This window comes from Podarcis cretensis (assembly GCF_951804945.1).
Source record: "Podarcis cretensis genome assembly, chromosome: 10".
Lineage (NCBI taxonomy): Eukaryota > Metazoa > Chordata > Lepidosauria > Squamata > Lacertidae > Podarcis > Podarcis cretensis.
In genome coordinates, this window is record NC_137179.1 from 32256003 (window position 1) to 32275589 (window position 19587).

Consider the following 19587-nt stretch of genomic DNA (forward strand, 5'->3'; position numbering starts at 1 on the left):
AAAACGGGATGGAGGAGAACTATGTGAACCACCTCGAGTTCCTTGGAGGGAAGGTGGGAAAGAAATTTAAAAATAAAAAAACAGAGTTCTTCCTACCCCTCTTAAGAGCCATGTATTAGCTAGTGCAGCTCGCTATGCATGCACGACAAGACTCTTCATATTAACGCTCTCTCTCCTGTACAAAAAGGATTACCTCTGACAGATACTTCCTTCGGGAGTAACAGGATCAGGGCACCGCTGGATCTGGATGGACAATTAGTATTGCACCCTTAGCTGGTTCATATCCGGGTGCCCCCTCCAAAAAACCAAGGTCTTGCACCCTTCGGCACCACGGTGGAGACATTTTCACATGGACCCCCAGACATGGCGGTTCCTCGTCGGTGCCTGCGTTGCGAACCAGCGTCCATTGCGGATAACCCAGTTTCCTTTCCCCCGCCGTGTCTCTTTAAAGCGCGGAGCAGAAGTTCCCCCTCCGAATCCCTCCCTCGCTGCTCTCCCATCATCGCCCTGACGTCAGGAGGAGGGAGGCGTGTGGGTGCCACGGCCTCCCCCGTGTTTAAAATTCGCCAGAAGAGGGAGGAGGAGAGCGAGCAGAAGCCTGGCCGCAGAAGGAGCGCCGCTGGCCGCAAGGTAACTTCCTCCGCGGGCGCGCAGGGATGCTTTGTGAATTGGCGCCGGAGCGGGAGGAAGGGGACAGACGGGAGAGGCCACGCCGAGGAGGCGCGAGGAAGGTGATGGAGCCGGCTGCCGAATGGTCTCGCGTGGGATGGCTCGCTTAACTCTTTTGTGTCGGGTCTCCCGGGTGGGGAGAGAAGGTCCTCAGGCGCTGGGAGCGGAGAGGCGTGTCCCGTCTGTGCGCGCCGGGCGATTTCAGCTGGGGACGAATGGCTGTGGGGAAGGGTGTTTTCCGGGCAGGTGGTGATGGCGAATAGCTGCCTGCCTGTATGGTAGCTTTACTTTGCAACCGAAGGCTGGGGTCGCCTTTCTCGTCTCCTATTCCAAGGGGTGAGGGATCTGGCCAGGAAGGTGTGTGTGTGTGTGTGTGTGTGTGTTTTTAAATCTGCTTTGGCACCTAACAAGTTATAATGGACACGGCAGCAAGTCAAAGAAAGGAATAGTGTGAAAGCAATAATTGAAGCTCAGTGATAGTCCTACAAAAAAACCAAAAACCTAAAGTAGTATTTGGTTTGCATGGCTTTTGATGAAGCTATCAGAAGGTGCTATGGTGGTTTGGAGTCCCCACCCCTTTTTTGGTCCTGCCTTTCTTGCTCGCTGCCTTCTTTTCTCTTTCTCTCCCACCCCACCCAAATATCTTGTTTCCCAGTTCCAAGGATGCTTCTGTATTCAGATCATAAAGATGGCACTTGAATCTCATTGGATAATCGGCCTCTTGTATATGTGACTGCTTAACCAGAGCTCCACCAGAGGGATGAGATGGACTGTTTTTAGATAAGGGGATTGAGGCCTTGAGGAATGTAACCCAGGGTTTTTTGTTATTTAAAATTTATTTCTTGTTGTAGTTCTTTTTCACCAAAGAGGTGTCTGTCTGGAAATGAATGAGACGATTAATGTTCTCAATTGCATGACACTATCATCACCAGTCTTGGAAGGAAATAGGCTTTTATGAGCATTGGCTAGACAGCCTTTGTATGGTTTTTTTAAACCCTGCTAGATACAAGTCTATGGAGAACAGTATAAGAGAGAGAATAAATGTAACCTGTAACCTGGAAATCTGTAACCTGGAGGAAAGGATTCAGACCCTCTTTATGAATGTGGTTTATTTAAGTATTTCTGGGTGCTTGTAGTCTGTTAATATGTTATAACAACCTCTTGGGCGGTGTGCTTTTAAGATGGGCATCTTAAAAATGGTACTCTGTTTAATTCTATAACTATGGGCCTAATAAACTAGTTGTGGTACAAAATCATATTTACTAGTTCATGTGTATGGCCCCAGTGCATGTACAAACTGCATGTGTGGTCAGGGACTATTCTTTGTTTCTAGGATGGGGCATATGCAACCTTTTGGATGTTGGAGTGCAAGTCCTATCATTCCTGGCTGTGGTGGATGGGAGTTAAGAGTCCAGCAATATCTCAAGGCCACAGGTTCACCTTTCCTCTTTGGGGGTTTCTGGTTCCATGTACAATCTGTATATCCATAGGGATTGTATGGTCTAGTACATGAAAATTGGGAGTGGGCATTGACGCTCCTTTTGTGCCCATTTGCTGTCTGCACAGTCATCGTGTGAAAAGCCTTCTGGCCTGGTGAGTCCATGGCAAAAGCAAGAACATGGGTACTTCCCATTCTGGATCTCAGCATGTGCATACATTGACCACTTACTCCAGCTTACTCCCACTGCTGTTGTTTGAAGCAGAGTACCAGTGGCATAGCGTGGGTTGTCAGCACCCGGGGCAAGGCAAGTAATTTGCGCCCCCTAACCCATGGATTTGCGCCCCCTAACCCTAACCCCCAGATGTTGCGCCTGGTGTGGCCGGCCCCCCCTGCACCCCCACGCTACGCCACTGCAGAGTACACATGTAATTAGTCACAATCCATAGGTATCCTGTAGCTTCTTGAGAAATACTCCTGTCTGACGTGCTTTCTCTCAAACCAGCTTCCAGTCAATTAGAAAATGGAAGTTGTGGCTAGACTGAGGAGTTGTACATTTCAGGCAGCTGTTGAGCATGTGACAGCATCCAGGAACTGGAAGACAAATCAGGTGATGCACATTGGGTGAAGAAGGCATCCTCACCTTTTTCTCAGGAGTGAAAAGCAATATTAAAAAATGACTTGAAAAGTAGAGGGGGGACATGACCTTGATGAGTTTCAAGCTGCTAATGTGGACATGGGCAGGGGGGGGCATCTGCCCCCCCCAATTAATAAAAAAACATAGCTGAGATTCTGCCCCCTTAACAAAAGACTCCCCCCCCCCTCAAATCCTGGCTACGTCCACATAGCCTCAGTCTCTTAGCCTCTGGCCCTGCCCAGATCTATAACCACAATTTAAATTGCAAGCCTGTCTGAGTAGGACAGAGCAACACTGTCTGCCTACATAAGTTTGGGGTCAGTCTATTTCTGGAGGCTTACAAGCCAGAAAGCATATTTTGTTTTCTATCTCCTTTATGGGCTGTCTCTAAAGTTTTAGGTGTGGCTATATATGGGAAGGTGCTAAGAATAAGTATGTGTGTTTATTTGGTGGAAAGGGAGAGGCTTCCACAAACCCCCTGCATAAATGAACACTCAGTTCTTGCTTTAAGAAAAATAGCGATTTTATGATGTCTTGCATAGAATATTGAGGACACTTGATGGATACCAAGAGCCTAATGTGTATCTCTGAAAGGGGCAGACACTGGAAAGACTTCAATAAATGTCCACTTAAAAATGCAATCGAGGATAACTAGTTTAGGATGCAATGCTGGAAGTAAGTTCAGAAGGAACGCCACAGTGGGGGTGCATATAAATACTGTAGATGTGTATAGCAGGGGTGAGCAATCTGTGGCCTTTGGTCTAATTTAATAGTGGCAAGGAGGAGGAAATGAAGAAAGGAATGATAGAAAGAGACACACAAAATGGGTGGGAGGACCTCTGGCCCCTTTCACTTTTTGTTCCAGCCCTCCCAGCTTCTGGCACTGAAATTTCACTGATGGTTACATGGCCTGTGACAGATTACTCCAAGGGAACATGGCCCTCAATGGGAAAAAAAATTCCTCACCTTTGATGCATAGGAGTATATGGTTAGCCTCTGAGGAAGAAGATGGGGATCTTTCGGGTGGGAGAAGGCCCTCTTTTAAACTCAGATTTTGTGTGCGTATATGTACACACACTTCTTTTGAAAGAACGTATGCATTGATAAACCACTCTTGCACCTTAGTATTAGATGGGGGGGGGGGTTCTAAGCAACGAAACATGAGTGTGCTTTCTGGCAGTTGGATTCCCTTCAGTCTGACAAGATCTTTCAGGTATGTAAAAAGGAGAATTGTGGGATTTAAAGATGAGGGGCCTGAGAGGAAAGAAGGGATTGGTCTGCAGGACAAGCTTATGTTAATCAAATGTGTATGTAGTAGCTTAGCGAAAAGTGCCATCTGAGAGATTTGCTCTGCCTGCTGCAGTGGTGGCAGGGCTGGAGAGAGTCTAGGGCTGTCCTCTAGGTAATTCACTTCCACTGGGACTAAGGAGGAGGGGGAAGAGCAGTGTTAGAAACTGGGATAGAAAAACTAGGAGCCAAACGGCTTCTGGGACCTGGGTTAAAGGTAAAGGTACCCCTGCCCGTACGGGCCAGTCTTGACAGACTCTAGGGTTGTGCGCTCATCTCACTCTAGAGGCCAGGAGCCAGCGCTGTCCGCAGACACTTCCGGGTCACGTGGCCAGCGTGATGAAGCTGCTCCGGCGAACCGGCACCAGAGCAGCACACGGAACACCGTTTACCTTCCCGCTAGAAAGCGGTACCTATTTATCTACTTGCACTTAATTGTGCTTTTGAACTGCTAGGTGGGCAGGAGCTGGGACTGAAGGATGGGAGCTCACCCCGCCGCAGGGATTCGAACCGCCGACCATGCCATCGGCAAGTCCTAGGCGCTGAGGTTTTACCCACAGCGCCACCTGTGTCCCACGGGACCTGGGTTGTTGGGCGCCAAAACAGAATGTCTAGTTGCCAAACTAGGGAGGGGGTTTGGCAATACTTTTTATTTATTATTTTGATAAGCATGAACTAATATGCAATTCACATAAGTCACACATTATTCACACCACATTTTTAGCAGAAATTGTTAATACATGTTTAATTTGGTGTTTACAATATTGCCTATGCTTAACATACACTTCGAGGCTTCAGATCACATACATTTCAGTACTTCTTGAGTGTCAGCCAGGCGCAGAAATTGGCACCCAGACTTTTGAGGTGCTCACAAATGGAGAGCCTTTAGGAGCAAAATGCGCCTAGTGCCCTGCTAATTTTGAACCTGGTGGAGGAGGAGGACATTGTCGGCTGCTGCCACCCAGTGGACTGGTTGCAAGTAAGAAGATGGGGGCACTGGCTTGAGAGTAGGCTGAGGTGGGCGGGGTAATGCCCAACTTGCCCTAATGGACTAATCTCTAATACTAGCTAGCCTGTGGGCTGGGAAGCGTCTTGCAGAATTCAGCAGCCTCTCTTCAGCCTGAGCATTACTGCTTTGGAATGCTGAATTGAAAGTAAAACAAACCCAATAAATCAAATTGCATTTAAGAATAAACTGAAAATGATGCTTTATTATTTATTATGGCAAAAGCTCTTGTAGACCGCAGTCCTGTATATCAGGTACATGAAGAGTTGCAGTCCTATAGGCACAGGGCTAGGGGATTTCAAAAAATAGTTGTTAACACCGACATCCAGGCATTGATAAGCCAATTATGTGTAGTGTAACTAGAAAAACCTTTGTCTTGATTAAACCTCAGGTTGTAGCACTGAATGTTTTAATAGCAGTTTTACATGCAGTTTCCCTTATGAAGTTGCTTTGTTCCAGTATGGCCACCTTAAGTTCAGGTACAGAGTGTCCTGACAGGATGAAGCTTTCCCCCCACTGATTTTATTTATTTATTGCCATTTCTGATGTTAGATTTGTGTCCATTCCTTTGTGCAGAGACTGGCTTGTTTTGCTGTGCATCGTCTGCAGGAGGGCATTGTCTGCAGACAATGGTATATACCTAATGGGAAGATAAGCAAGAGAATGAGCCTGATGTCGTTGTGGATGGCTTCAGTAGGTTTGGCCATAGTGTCGCTAGATAGACAATGGGACAGAGCTGGCATCTGGGTCTGCTGTTCCTATAAAATGATACAATAAAAAATCACTTTCATAGAATGTTTCGTGTTTTGAAGTGTAAGCTATTGAACACTTGATGAAGAATACTGCAGTTCTGTGCTGCCTTTTGGATGGCTTGTTGCATCTATTTTCTCCAAGGCCATTGATTGCTAAGGGCATAACTTCTGCAGTTTGTTTTTGTGAAGTGGTTTGTAGCTGGATTGCAGTCACGATGCACAAATCTGCTTCACCATATTTGAAATCTGGTATCTAGAATAGGAGTAGAACCTGTGACTTTGGCTCTCATTTTGAGTAATGGACTAGAATCCCCTTTCTTGGCCTGCTTGTGCCATATCACAGGCCTCTGCTGCCATGTCCTATTCTTACTTTTCACCTTTTATTAAATGTGACACCTGAAAAAGCTCAGGAGGCCTTTCATAGTCAGCAGGACTTGTCTTGAAACAGACATTTTTTGGGGTAGAATCTGTGGTGGTTTCATGATGGATTTCAGATGGTGACTTCTATATGCAATGATGAAGACTGGTAATGTGTGTGGTGTCTCTAAGCTTTTATAGCTGGTTGCCATTATGCCTTATCTGTGAGTTTCCCAGAGCATCTGGTTGAGGGACAGAATGCTAGATTATGTAGACCAGGCCTCCGAGTGGTCCTCCAGGTGTTGCTGCACTACAGCTTCCAATAGCCCTTGCCAGCATGGCCAACGGTCATGGATGATGGAAGTTGTAGTCAACATCTAGAGGGCCACAGGTTCTCCACCTTGAGGTACTCCTTTCTTCCACCCATGATGGTGGTTCTTGTCATCTTGGCACCCTGGAAAGAGCTGCTATAAAATGTATTTTGTTAGCAGTAGTTCAAGGGTTTTGGAACAGGGAAATGAAGTTTGGTATGGGACAAAACGAAAATATATTATTTGGACACCAGAGTTTGATCTTCTACATTCTTTTACCTCCTCTCACATTTCTTCTGAATTTCCTATTATAGTAGGCCTGTTAGCAGACTTACTGCAAGACAGCGTGATTTCAAGGGATTAATGAAATAGTTCTGCTGCTTTCTAAAGCTGCAAAGTACTGTAGTTATTGATGCCAAGTGTTACTTCTTTTCATCCTGCTAGCCTGCCGTTTAATCCATTGGCTGTAAATATACAGAGAGTGAAATCACACCCACAGAACATAATGATGGATATCTCTTCAGGGATGACTTCTGACTACCTGCCAGGCCCCTTTGTTCCAGTAGGGCTACAGTATATGGGCCTACAACATCCACTTGGATAGCAGTGGAAAGCCATTCCACTTCCTGTGAACCAGAGAATGGCTAGTGACCATATACAGTGGTACCTTGGGTTACAGATGCTTCAGGTCACAGACGCTTCAGGTTACAGACTCCGCTAACCCAGAAATAGTACCTCGGGTTAAGAACTTTGCTTCAGAATGAGAACAGAAATCGTGCAGCAGCGGTGCAGCGGCAGCAGGAGGCTTCATTAGCTAAAGTGGTGCTTCAGGTTAAGAACAGTTTCAGATTAAGAACGGACCTCCGGAACGAATTAAGTACTTTACCCGAGGTACCACTGTACACCCAGTTCCTAGGTATCCACGACACTCATCCTTTCTTTCGAAAAAGGACTAGTGGGTCTAAAGTGGAGTTGGGACGACTCCTCTTAAAGACAAAACACATTTTCTGACATCCTTTCTGTCATCCCTGCTGAGCGGAGACCAAGCCTCTCACACTGCACTCGCTAGTTCCTGATGGGTAGGTCTACCCACCTGTCAGTCCTTTTATGTCCAGTGATGTCAAGTGACTTGATTTCACATGAAGGATTGAGAGGAGTACACTCCAGATGCGCTCTGATTCTCCTTTCCAGCTACTGATAGATTTTGGTACTTTTTGAATCCGCCACCTTTCTCTGTTGTCAAATTCAAATATAGTGCTTAACTCTACCAGCAGCTAGAAAGGAAATTCTTCCTCTGCAGCTTGACCCTGTGGGTTTATCTGTTCTGTGCTTGATGCCTTATGACACCAGGTGATAGACAGGTGGATAGAAATGGGTATAGTTTAGGCCCAGGGTTTTCAAACGTGGATCTCCAGCTGTTTTTGGACTACAGTTCCCATCGTTCCTGACTACTGGTCCTTCTAGCTAAGGATGATGGGAGTTGTAGTCCAAAAACTGCTGGAGACCCAATTTTGGGAAACCCTGGTTTAGGCTAAATAGGGAAGCTTGGTGAGCCTAATTATGTTTGCAGACTGGAGGTTATCTGGCCTTAGGCCTGTGTTTGGTGCTGAAATACCCTTGGTCACCATGATGGATGATGGATGGCAGAAGGACTGGGCAGAGGTGGCTTTAGGGTACTGTGACTGGTTTGGCTGCACTGGTTGCTGGCACTGCAACAATGATGTAGAATGGAGGGCGAGAGGCGGGGGTGGGTGGGTTTGTGCCAAATTTGAGCATCACACAGGACGCTGCTGAAATTTGAGAGCCCAAAGTCTGCCACTGAACAGGAGAGTGTGACCTTGCTGATTCTACTGGATCTCTTGGTGACTTTGATACCACTGTCCATGGTATCATTCTATGTAAGCTGTCCGTGAGGGTGGTGGGGTGGCATTCCTTTGCAGTGGTTGTGGTAGATAATTCCAGAAGACTGGGCTCGGGAACCGGCCTGGCAGTTATACCATGGGGTCCCACAGGGTTTCAACTTGCTATTTAACATTTCATATGAAACTAGTGAGTGAGGTCATCTAGATATTCCTAGTGAGGTGCCATCAATATTTCAGTGGCATCCATCTCTTTTTCTCCTTTTCATCTGACTCAGGTGCTGAATCAGTGCTTGGGAACAGTAATGGTCTGGATGAGGGCCAACAGATTGAAGCTCAGTCCCGACACTCTGGCTTGGAAGTGCAGCTAATTCTACTTCACTTCTGAGCCATGCCCTGTGCTTAAAAAGGTAAAGGTAAAGGTACCCCTGCCCATACGGGCCAGTCTTGACAGACTCTGGGATTGTGCGCCCATCTCACTTAAGAGGCCAGGGGCCAGCGCTGTCCGGAGACACTTCCAGGTCACGTGGCCAGCGTGACAAAGCTGCATCTGGCGAGCCAGCGCAGCACACGGAAACGCGGTTTACCTTCCCACCAGTAAGTGGTCCCTATTTATCTACTTGCACCCGGGGGTGCTTTCGAACTGCTAGGTTGGCAGGCGCTGGGACCGAGCAGCGGGAGCGCACCCCGCCGCGGGGATTCGAACCGCCGACCTTTCGATCGGCAAGCCCTAGGCGCTGAGGCTTTTACCCACAGCGCCACCCGCGTCCCTATGCCCTGTGCTTACCTGAATATAAAGTATAACTCTGCAACTGATCAGATATTCTTCTGAGACAAACCTGATAAACAGAGCTGCATAAAGAATTGGTCAAAGGCAACCAAAAATTTAATTTTAATTTATGTTTTACATTTTTAATATGGAATACTTTGTCATTGTAATCTGCTTTGAGACCTACCGTATTTTTCGCCCTATAGGACACACTTTTCCCCCTCCAAAAATGAAGGGGAAATGTGTGTGCGTCCTATGGGGCGAATGCAGGCTTTCGCTGAAGCCTGGAGAGCGAGAGGGGTCGGTGTGCACCGACCCCTCTCGCTCTCCAGGCTTCAGGAAGCTCTCCGCAAGCCTTGGGAGCCCGCGGGAGTTCCCGTTGGGCTCCCTAGGCTTGCGGATAGCAGCCTGCATCTTGAAGCCTGGGGCGTGCTGCACAGAGCGTCCCGGGCTTTGGTTCCCCGACCTGGTTTGGAGGCTGGCTGTGGGGAGAAGCGCACTTCTCCCTGCTGCCAGCCCCACAAGCTCGGGGGACAGCGGGGGAGGCGCAGCGCGTCTTCCCGCTGTTCCCTGACCTGGTTTGGGCTTCAGGCAGATATCCGCAAGGTGTGGGAGGCCGGTGGGAAGTCGCGCCGGTCTCCCAAGGCTTGTGGAGAGCTGCCTGTTCTGGGGGGAAATATTTTTTTTTCTTTATTCCCCCTCCCCCCAAAAAACCTAGGTGCGTCCTATAGGCCGGTGCGCCCTATGGGGCGAAAAATATGGTAAATGGTTGAAAGGACCTGGATATAAGCTTTAAAAATAAATAAAACCGGTTAATAATTTACAAGCGAGAAACATGGAGGCTGATAAGAAATTAGCACAATGCCAGCTTATCACAGAACATTTTTGGACTTGCGATTTTACTTCCTCGTTTAAACTATTGAGTGCTGCAAATTGCCCTCAGCTCTGTTCCTAGATGTTAGAGGGCTTCCCCTCCTTGCCATTGGCTCTGCAGCTAGTCTTAAACTGGGTGGTTAAATACTTAAGGTCAGTGGGAAAGCATTTTGCTCTAAAATCTGTACAGTGGTGCCTCGCAAGACGAAAATAATCCGTTCCGCGAGTCTCTTCATCTAGCGGTTTTTTCGTCTTGCGAAGCATCCTATTAGCGGATTAGCGGATTAGCGCTATTAGCGGCTTAGCGGCTATTAGCGGCTTAGAAAAAGGGAAAAAAGGGAAAATCGTCTTGCGAAGCGCCTCGAAAAGCGGAAAACCCTTTCGTCTAGCGGGTTTTTCTTCTTGCGAGGCATTCATCTTGCGGGGCACCACTGTATTTGGTTCTGGACTTACTTAAGCAGGCTTAAAATGCATGTACTGTATGTTCTGGGCTTTCAGTGTCATGCTGCAGGTTAATGATTGAGAGGTACTGGAGAGTTTGAATTTGAAAAATGTGCTTGAATTCTATATAATTTTAATATCCCATCCTTTTCCCAAAGAGCTCAAGGCCTCAGACACAACTCTTTCCCAACCCCAGTTTTATCATCTCAACATTATAGTATGGAGAGTGAGGTTAGGCCCAAGAGTTGAGTTTCATGGCTGTGTTGGCATTTGAATATGGGTTTCCTGGTCCTAGTTCAACATATTAACCACTACACTATGCTAGTTGGCCATATCAAGCGGGGTCAGTCTTGAATGTATGCAAAGAAATGAATTAACATATACACAAGCAATTACCATTTGTCAGAGAGCCTACACTGATGAAAGTTGTAGTCCATCGAGGCATCGGGATGGAGGCGGCTGGCCTAGAGCATTTAAAAAACACACTACCACTGACATTGCATATTTAAGGTCATTACATCCCAGTTATCTGTATCCCCTTATTGCTCTTGCCTTCTTCCCCTATTGCTATAGGGACTAGTTTCTGAGTTGGCCAAGAGGCCTTCCGGTGAATCTGTTGTCTTTTGCTGCCCTAATTTAGTCCTGATCCCTGGTTAGGAAGCTTGCATGATTTCTCTGTGTTCTACTATGGCATTATGTAAACACCCATTTTGGCGAGTCAGAAGGAATGCAAGTAAATAGGCGCCTGCTGCTAACCAAATAGCTGAGCGCTTAAATCCCCTTTCTTTTGGCTTAGTGACAGGTCTGTGCTCTTTGAGTCAGCTGGTTTTCCTCTCCCTCTCTGTCTGTGTCTCATACACACCCCCACACCTGCTTAGTTACCTTTCTTTTTCTGGCCACGTATTGCTGTTACTGTAGCATCACAGTGCCTGCAGCAGGGGGGGCTGGGGGACCACAGGGGAGCACGGGAAGAGTAGACGATTTTGGCTTGTGAGATCACTTGCAGAAGTAATTCCTTTAGCCTTGAAGTGACAGCTCACGTAGCAAAAGGAGAGAAAGCAAATGATGTTATAATTCCCACCAAAGATTAGCAAGCTAGATATTTGGAGGATAATACTGGAGCCATAGACGTCATGCAGCCACCTTTTAATTATCTGCACAGTTCTGTGTGGATAATTCATATGGTTAAATAAGCCTGAAGCATCTGTGTTGCAACTGCATCTAAAGGGCGGGGGGGGGGGCCTTTTCTTTTCTTTTCTTTTGCAGTGTGGTGGTCAAAAGAGACAAACCCGAAATGTCATAGGAAGTGCCGAAAGGTAGCGTTGTGTGATGAAATGTAATTATCCAAACTGAGCTGCAGCATTTTTATCTCTTTTAGAAGTGATGTTAAAATGGTCTCTGAGGTTGGGCTGATCTGATCTCAAGGCTAGGAAGAGGGAAGTGGTGTGTGTCTCTTCAGCATTGCAGGCTTTCTACCAGGAGTAGCTGATATGGTGCCCACCAGACATAGCTGGACTCCAGCTCCCATTCTCCTGACTCGTTGACCATGCTTGCTGGGGTTGATGGAGTTGGGAGTCCAACACACACTGGCTACCCCTCCATTACGCAGTTGGTTATGATTCCAGAAGCTCCATCCAGCTGCCTTCTCAGCCCCAGCCTGCACAGTTCCTCAGTCAATTAGTTAGAACTATTTATTCCACTCTGTGCTAATGACAACATGGACACAAGTTTTTAAGTACCCTAGAATGCTTCTTTGGAAGTCTCCATAGACCATTGTCTTGGAGCCCACAGACAAGCTGGTGGCACCACTGCCAATCAGCTTTTCCATTACTTAGGACTCTTCTTTTTCTGTTCGCATGACAGGTTGATCCCAAAGGCTGAGAGTCGTTGATCACCTCTTTCCTGTTGACATACCAGAGGACAGCCACACCATGTCATCTGACCAGACTTCTCAGTCCACTGTGCCACCTCTCCACTCTCCAAAGTCACCTGTGTGGCCAATTTTCCCTTTTAACAGAGAGGGAAGCCGGATCTGTGAAAGAGGTGCCCACCTTCTTCGGGACTTACCCAGCCCACTTCCCACAAAAAGAACCAGGACATACTCTGCGTAAGTAACCAGACTGTACCACTAAGCTAGGAATCACCAGGGTCATTTTTTTCCATTTTAAAATTGGTTAACAATTAGACTTTGACAGTGTGGAATATACCGGGGCAAGGGGGCTTGGGGAGAGGAGGAATTGAGTTTTTTCTGATTTGTGCACATTATTTGATTGTGGTCGAGTTCTGACAGAGTTCTTTCAGACTTTGATGGAAAGTGGTGGTGTGATAAGACCACGATGACACTATTTTCTGATAACTTTGGTTAATCCCATGTCAAATGGTCCTATTGAATCATTTTGTATTCATACCCCAGAGTCTTCTGAGCAGTCCTTGGGACACACTATGAATCTTGCGGTTCATGAGCAATGCTACCTTTTCTTGGACCACATCAATTGTACGACCTGTGAGGCTTTGAGGAACCTTACTCATCTGGACTAGAGTTTAAACATTTCGGGGGGGAGGGGGAAGAACTCTAAAGCAAAGTAAGAGTTTCCTTACCAACAATTCACTCTTCTAATTCAAACTTCCTCCAACATTCCTAGCTATGGTGGTTGTTGAATTGAGAGATGTTAGATTGTGCAAGTTGCTTTTTAATTTAAGTTTTTTAAAAATATGATATCCTCTGTCAGATTTCAAAAAAGTTTTTGAGGATTTGCTAAATTGGTATAAAATTTAGTTCCAGTTAGTCTGGACTGGGGGGGGGGATGGGAGCCTTGAAACCGTGAGGTTGTTTAGAAAGGTAACACATGAACATTTTCCTGGCTGGACATGCCAGTGTGGTTTAGACTGAGTCTCAAACCTCTTTCTTCTTCCTAGGACGGCTCGTGCTTCCGCTGGTCCTGTCTACAAGGGTGTATGTAAGCAGTTTTCACGCTCCCAAGGCCACGGCTTCATCACCCCAGAGAGTGGCACAGAGGACATATTTGTACATGTGTCCGAGTAAGTTCCATGGCTGCAGAGCCTTTACCATCTTATGTTATGATGCAAATATCTCACATCTGAACAGTCACTGCTCCTTTCTCTCTCCCAAACCCTACTTGTGTCAACAGTATCATTGTAAGGACACATTTATGAAGGAGCCCTGTTAACTGGATGTTGATAGATTTATTAATACAGTAATAACGATGACGAATTAAACAGAAAATTAAGAAACTGCTGAAATGTTGTTTACTTTTTCTTTTTCAGCATCGAGGGGGAATATGTTCCAGTAGAAGGAGATGAGGTCACATACAAAATCTGCCCCATCCCACCAAAGAACCAGAAGTTCCAGGCTGTGGAGGTGGTGCTTACCCATTTAGCTCCACACACAAAGCATGAAACGTGGTCTGGCCAAATCATTGGATCGTAAACTTCTTTTTGAGCCTGCAGGACAACCCCACCAAGGAGGTGGGGTTGAATGGTGTGGTGGGTGGTGGAACTGCTGGAGCAATGGCAGAGAGCCCAGGCTGGCAATTCTTGTTTGCAGTGTGACATGTTGGCATTTATGTTGTCTTTTCTAAGATTTACCTTTTGGTTTGTAGCTGTGCTTTTTTTTCTTTTCAAAATGGCAAGCAGGAAGTGGAAAAGGGTTGCTGGGTGGATTTTCTCCTATGTCTTGTGAGCTCATAATTGTACCTGAATAGACAAAGGAAGAGCTCTCGAGTTTTTTTGGGGGGTGTCTTTATCCAGAAAGGCAGACTTTTATTTGTCTCGCTGCTACCCTAAATGCATTAACAGAAGTCTTATGTATTGTCCTGCTCTGTTTAACAAATTATCCCATTGCTTTTTCAACGGGCTGGTCCAGGCAGTCCACACAGGGGAGTTTGCATTAACCTCTCTTGTTCTTCTCAGCCAGAGTAGGTATTAAGAGATGCAGTGATATTTTGTAGGGGGGGGGGGACAATTGTACATTGCCTGAAGACAGTGTCTCCCAGAGCCCCACACAAATTGTGCCATCTTCAGAGACACTTGTAGGTATGTGCTTTTTGTCCCATCTTGTCCCCCTCCCCCTCCCCAGCCACCTTGCCCTGTGTAAGGGAGGGATCACATGACTTGCACTCCTCTCCCTAAGTCCACTGATGTCGCTGTTGTTCTCTGTTGAGATCAGTGGTTTGGCTACCACAGCTAGGCAAACTGTGGCAACCGGATTACTGGTTTGGTGACAGATGCTGCTTCTCCCCCACCCCCCAACACCACCCCTGCACACATAATTGCAAGTTGGATGTCTAGTATCTCAAGGGTGTTGTGTAGAGAGCAAGTAGAATGCATCACTGAAGAAGCAGTTTCTGAAAACTATCAAGATCCATGAAGTCCCTCTCTTGAGTGGTATTCACAACTGAATTTGTTAGATCTTTCTCATATGGCACAAATAAATTACTTTTCTTACTCGGTCCCCTGACTAAACAAGACAAGAATTCAGGGGTTGGGGATTTACTGTTAACTGGGCACTGGACATCATCATTAAGGTGAACTTGCGATCATAAGCTGTCTTGGAAATGTCAGATCCTGTGCTGCTTCTATCTGTCCAAGGCATAATGTGAGTTACTTTGTGTCAGAGGCGCTGAATATTAAATTCTTTGGTATTATGCAGCAGTTTAGGTACTTAATCCTTTGGTTAAATGATGAATACACAATATTGTGAAAACTGCTGGTCTGTTCTCCATGCCATTGATACAGGTTTACTTCAAAAGCAGATCATTCTGAATGCTATGTTGCAAGGAGTCTTTATTCATTTAAATTCCTGTTGAAATAGTCCCCTCTTTGGCAGATTCTTTCCTGTGGCTTTTTATAAGAACAGAAATCAGGAGAGGGGTAGCCGGGAAAGAGAATACATATATATATATATGAACACTAGAACAGGTTTTCTCAGGGTAAGGTGATCATTTGCTTGGAAGAGAGGTACACAATAGGGTGCCCTTCAGTTGTTGTGGACTACCACTCTCATTAGCCTCGGCCAGCATGGCCAGTGACCAGGGCTGATGTGAGTTGTGGTTCAGAACACCTGGAGGCACTGTGCTGGTTACCCTTGCCTTAGGCATTGCCAGTTAACGGAAGGCTAGTCATCCTTTTCAGTGTTGCAAAACATATTCCTACAAAGTCTAAGATTTGAATCTTCCTGCATTGGATTACACAAGCCAATTGAAAATCTGCAAATAATACTTGACCTGTCACTATAAGTTCTTTCATTCTAATTGACTCTGTACTCTCCTGCACATAGCAGTGGATTGTTCTAGAAGGCCCCAGTTGTGGCAGAGTATCGTTCCCAGCTTGCTTCACTTTCCAGATTTCTTGATAGCAGTGATGCGGTGGTAAGGAGTGTGTGGTACAGACATACAAGCCCTGCTCAGACATCGTCATGGTCTTCCTGCCTTAACTACTGAGATTCTCTCTCTGCCCCCGTCCCCCATCCTGTTACTCCTAAAGTAAATGCAGCTGCACTCTCTGATGGCAGTGCAGTGTCTTAATTTGCAACATAATGTAATGCCAGAAGAATCAATACATGTATCATTTCCCCATTGGTTTCAAACAGAAGGTAGTAAGTTGGGAGAGGCTGACTTTGAAGTCTTCACTAATAGACTATTACCCTGCTGACATTACATTTCCCACATATATTAAAATGTAAGTCCCCTCCCCAAGGACATTTGTCTTGCTTAAAAATAATGCAATTAAAAAAATACTGCAGATGAAGGCATTTTTGCTAGAAGAATAATCTATTTTAACATTTGAAACGGAATAGAGCCTATGCGATGCATCTGTTTTATGGTCTTGGGCAATGTATGGTGGTTCCTGGCTGTGGATATTTGCTTTGAGAATAGCATTTTGATTTTCTGCATCTCCAGAGATGTAGGCTTTAGTATCGTCTGCATGTGTTTACGTTTCTGAATGTTGCAGACCATGTTTCCTCAAGATGGATGTTTGGACGTTCTCCTACTCTTCCTACTATTATCCTAACCTGTACATTTTGGTGGCCCTCTGTGTCCCTAGTTTTGTAGTTAATGAGGGTCATGTGCACAAGAGATGGAGGAATCGTGTATCAATGACAAGATTCATGGGCCAGTAATTGATAATGGGCTCTAGTGGCATTGTATCTAGTTATGTTTTGGTTCTTGTCCAGCCTTCCCCAACTTTTACTTCTCTCCCCAGGATATACAGGGTCATGTCTAAAGCACAAACCTGATTTCTAATAGATGTTCTGAGTAGAAAAAAAATCCCAGGATAGGGTGTGCATGTTAGGAATTTGCATGGTGTCAATCAGTTGCTAACCTCATTTTGAACAGTAGACTGACAAGTCTAAAGCTTCTTGGGCAATATCATATCGGATGTTGCTTGACCTTTCAGAGGGGCTGAACATGCATCGTAAAACTTTTGTATGATGCACTAGAAGTGTATACACCACTGTTGTAGGAGCTAAGAGGGGTGATTAAGTGGCAAGTATGCATGTGAGTGGCTTAATTTGAGAGTTGGAAGGAGCTTGGTAGATAGAGCCCAAAGTATGCTGGAATCGTGAGAATGAGACTGGTGTCTTCAGAGTCGTTCTTTTTGTACTTGCTGTGCATCTTCAGAGGCTTTCGTGTGGTGGTGTGTGGCTGTTTACTGCACACCTGTCCTCTGTGGTTCACATCTCTGGGAATTCAGTGATCGTTGGTCCTCTATAGCAGCGTTCCCCAACCTTGTGGTCCAAAAACAGCCGGAGACCCACAGTTGGGAAACAGTTGCTCTACAGTATAGAGCAGACCTGAGGAACCTTTGGTCCTCCAGATGTTGCAGAACTGCAACTCCCTTCAGCCCTAGCAAGCATGGTGAAGGACGGGGGGAGCTGTAGTTCAGCAACATCTGGAGGGCCAAAGGTTTCCCACAGAATTTGCATAGTTGGGGGCTGGAGCACAACTGTGCAGCCAGCATAGACTGCATACTCTGCAAGAAACAGGTGTAAAATGGCAGCCTGGTGTTCTCTAGCATTATAACATCATGCTTTTTTCTTTCTTTCCAGGGGCACTTCTCATGTTTTCAGTTTAGCACTACAGTATCAAACCATGATCACAGGAAAGTCTGTGCAAAGATGCCCAGAGGGGGATTATTTCCCTCCATGTGTGCTGACAATGCTGGAAGATTAAATGTAGTCCTGTTAGAACACTGGCGTTATATCCACACCATACACTTAAAAGCACATGGCTTCCCTCAAAGAATCCTGAGAAGTGTAGTTTGTTAAGGGTACTTGGCATTGTAGTTCTGTGAGGGGGAGACTGCATTTCCCAGGATTCCTTGGGGGAAAGTGTATGGTGTAGATGTGACCTGAGTAGCTTCCAGTTAAGTATGTGGGCTTTGGTTTCTAAATGAAATGAGGATTGGCCCTCCAGAAGGAGCACATGGTCAGATGGATATGTCTAGAATGGTTTTGGGTTCATCTACAGGTTAAACGAAATCATGAGTCTTTCTGGAACAGACTGAGCATTTTTGAATATACACCCTACATCTAGAAAAGAGCGCATTGTTGAGAGGTTCTGACCTAACCCGCCCCTGATGTGCTATTTTCCACATACAGGGAACCAAAACGATGACACCACCTCCTTGTACCTACTTTGTTGAAGGAACAACCTGGAAACTCTGACAATGTGAATATTCTAAATCTGTAGCATACTATTGCAAACACAACCATGTGGTGTTGAAATAGCACTACTCAAAATGGCTGCCCAACTACATTCTAGGGAGGGTGTTGGTTTTCTCTTGCTTCTGAGACTAGTTCTTTCCAAGTTCTAATCTGTTTGGTTATGGAAACATTCTGTGTCCTCCTTGGATTAAAAGGACAACATCCAAAACTATGTGTCTTGGAGCCAAATTGTACAGAGGAGCTTCACCTCTCTGTATTCGAGATAAAATGAGAGTAGTGAGGTGTTTGTTTTAAAGGCCTTTAAAACTCAGGTGCATGTGCTCTTGACATAGGCATTGGGGAAGGAACATGTTTTAGTCTTTCCGTCCCAAGGTGAGCAAACAGTCCAATGGAGGAACGAAGCAGGAAAAGGAAGCTATTTCCCATGGGGCATCCAGACCCCTGTGTGTGACCTGCTTCCTGTGACAGCCAGAGGGACTTCCTGCTGCTGTTCTGCTTACATTAAACACCAGCAGCTCCTCGCCTCTGCCCCTCCCCTTGAAGGTGCAATAGCAGTGGAAGTGCCACAAAATGGCATCTTCTCTCTGGGAAAGCTTTTGATTCTTTCTGAAATAATCTTTGTTACCTATGGTGTGTCTGTGTTTTTACAACTTTTGGTGTGGTCCTTGCCTGTCTGACCCCGTGTTGACCTTTGTAACACCGGCAATAAACCATTAAAGTGACTTTCCCACAAGTCTCTCCTGTTTTTGCGTTTTTCCTTTATAGGGTACAGGAGATACAGGAGATAATACCAGAATGGTACAGGAGATAATACCAGAATGACGTCACAAAATCTGGATCTATGGAAATGGGTGGCTTGTCTTTAGGTGTCTGACTGTTCTGTTCAAGACAGGTGGAAAGACTGACCACCATGGGCCATATACTCTGCCCAAATGGCACCTTAGGAAAGATGTAAGGACTCACCTCGCATCTCAAGTCCTTCAGGCACTGATGTCTAAGCATGTAGGAGGTGTGGGACTGTTCCATGGCTGACCACCTCCTGTTTGGTGGGAGATCTAATTGGGATTGTAAATACACACTCCACTAAAGGCACTCACAAGCCTCCTTGTGATTAGGAGCCCCATTTGTGTAGGGTTCCCACAATCCCTTTGCAGACCTCCCTGCTCAAACAGAAACTCTAGTGTTGGAGGGGATGAGGGCAGCATGTGTGCACCTGCCCCTCCTGCAGTTAGGCCACATTCACACCATACATGTAAAGCACAATATCACTTGAAACATTCACCGCTTCCCCCAAAGAGTTCTGGAAGCTGTAGTGCCACAATCCCTCTCCAAAAGAACTCTGGGAATTGTATGGGGAAGATGGGCCTCCCAACACACTCAGCACCCTTAGCAAACTGCAGCTCCCATAATTCTTTGGGGGAAGCTGTGACTCTTTAAAGTAGTAGCTGCGTTTTAAATGTATGGTGTCAATATGGTCTATGGCAGGCTTCCTCAAACTCTG

General features: G+C 46.0%; 1 protein-coding gene across 2 annotated transcripts; it reads left to right on the forward strand.

Moving 5' to 3' along the window:
* Window positions 1-568: 568 nt before the first annotated feature.
* CSDC2 (cold shock domain containing C2) lies at window positions 569-18819 on the forward strand. Of its 2 annotated transcripts, none has more exons than XM_079993964.1 (4): window positions 569-630; window positions 12263-12506; window positions 13316-13438; window positions 13685-18819. In XM_079993964.1, the coding sequence occupies exons 2-4, from the start codon at window positions 12331-12333 to the stop codon at window positions 13845-13847; spliced, it is 462 nt and encodes a 153-aa protein (XP_079850090.1). In that variant the 5' UTR covers window positions 569-630; window positions 12263-12330; the 3' UTR covers window positions 13848-18819. The 2 variants fall into 2 exon arrangements, with proteins under 2 accessions (XP_079850090.1, XP_079850091.1); XM_079993965.1 differs by having other exon boundaries at window positions 625-731.
* The last annotated feature ends 768 nt before the right edge of the window (window positions 18820-19587 follow it).

Coding starts and splice junctions, on each gene's coding strand:
- CSDC2 (XM_079993964.1), top strand. CDS start 12,331: ATGTCATCTGACCAGACTTCTCAGTCCACTGTGCCACCTCTCCACTCT. Junction 12,507..13,315: donor AGAACCAGGACATACTCTGC/GTAAGTAACCAG, acceptor TCTTCTTCCTAG/GACGGCTCGTGCTTCCGCTG. Junction 13,439..13,684: donor ATATTTGTACATGTGTCCGA/GTAAGTTCCATG, acceptor TTTCTTTTTCAG/CATCGAGGGGGAATATGTTC.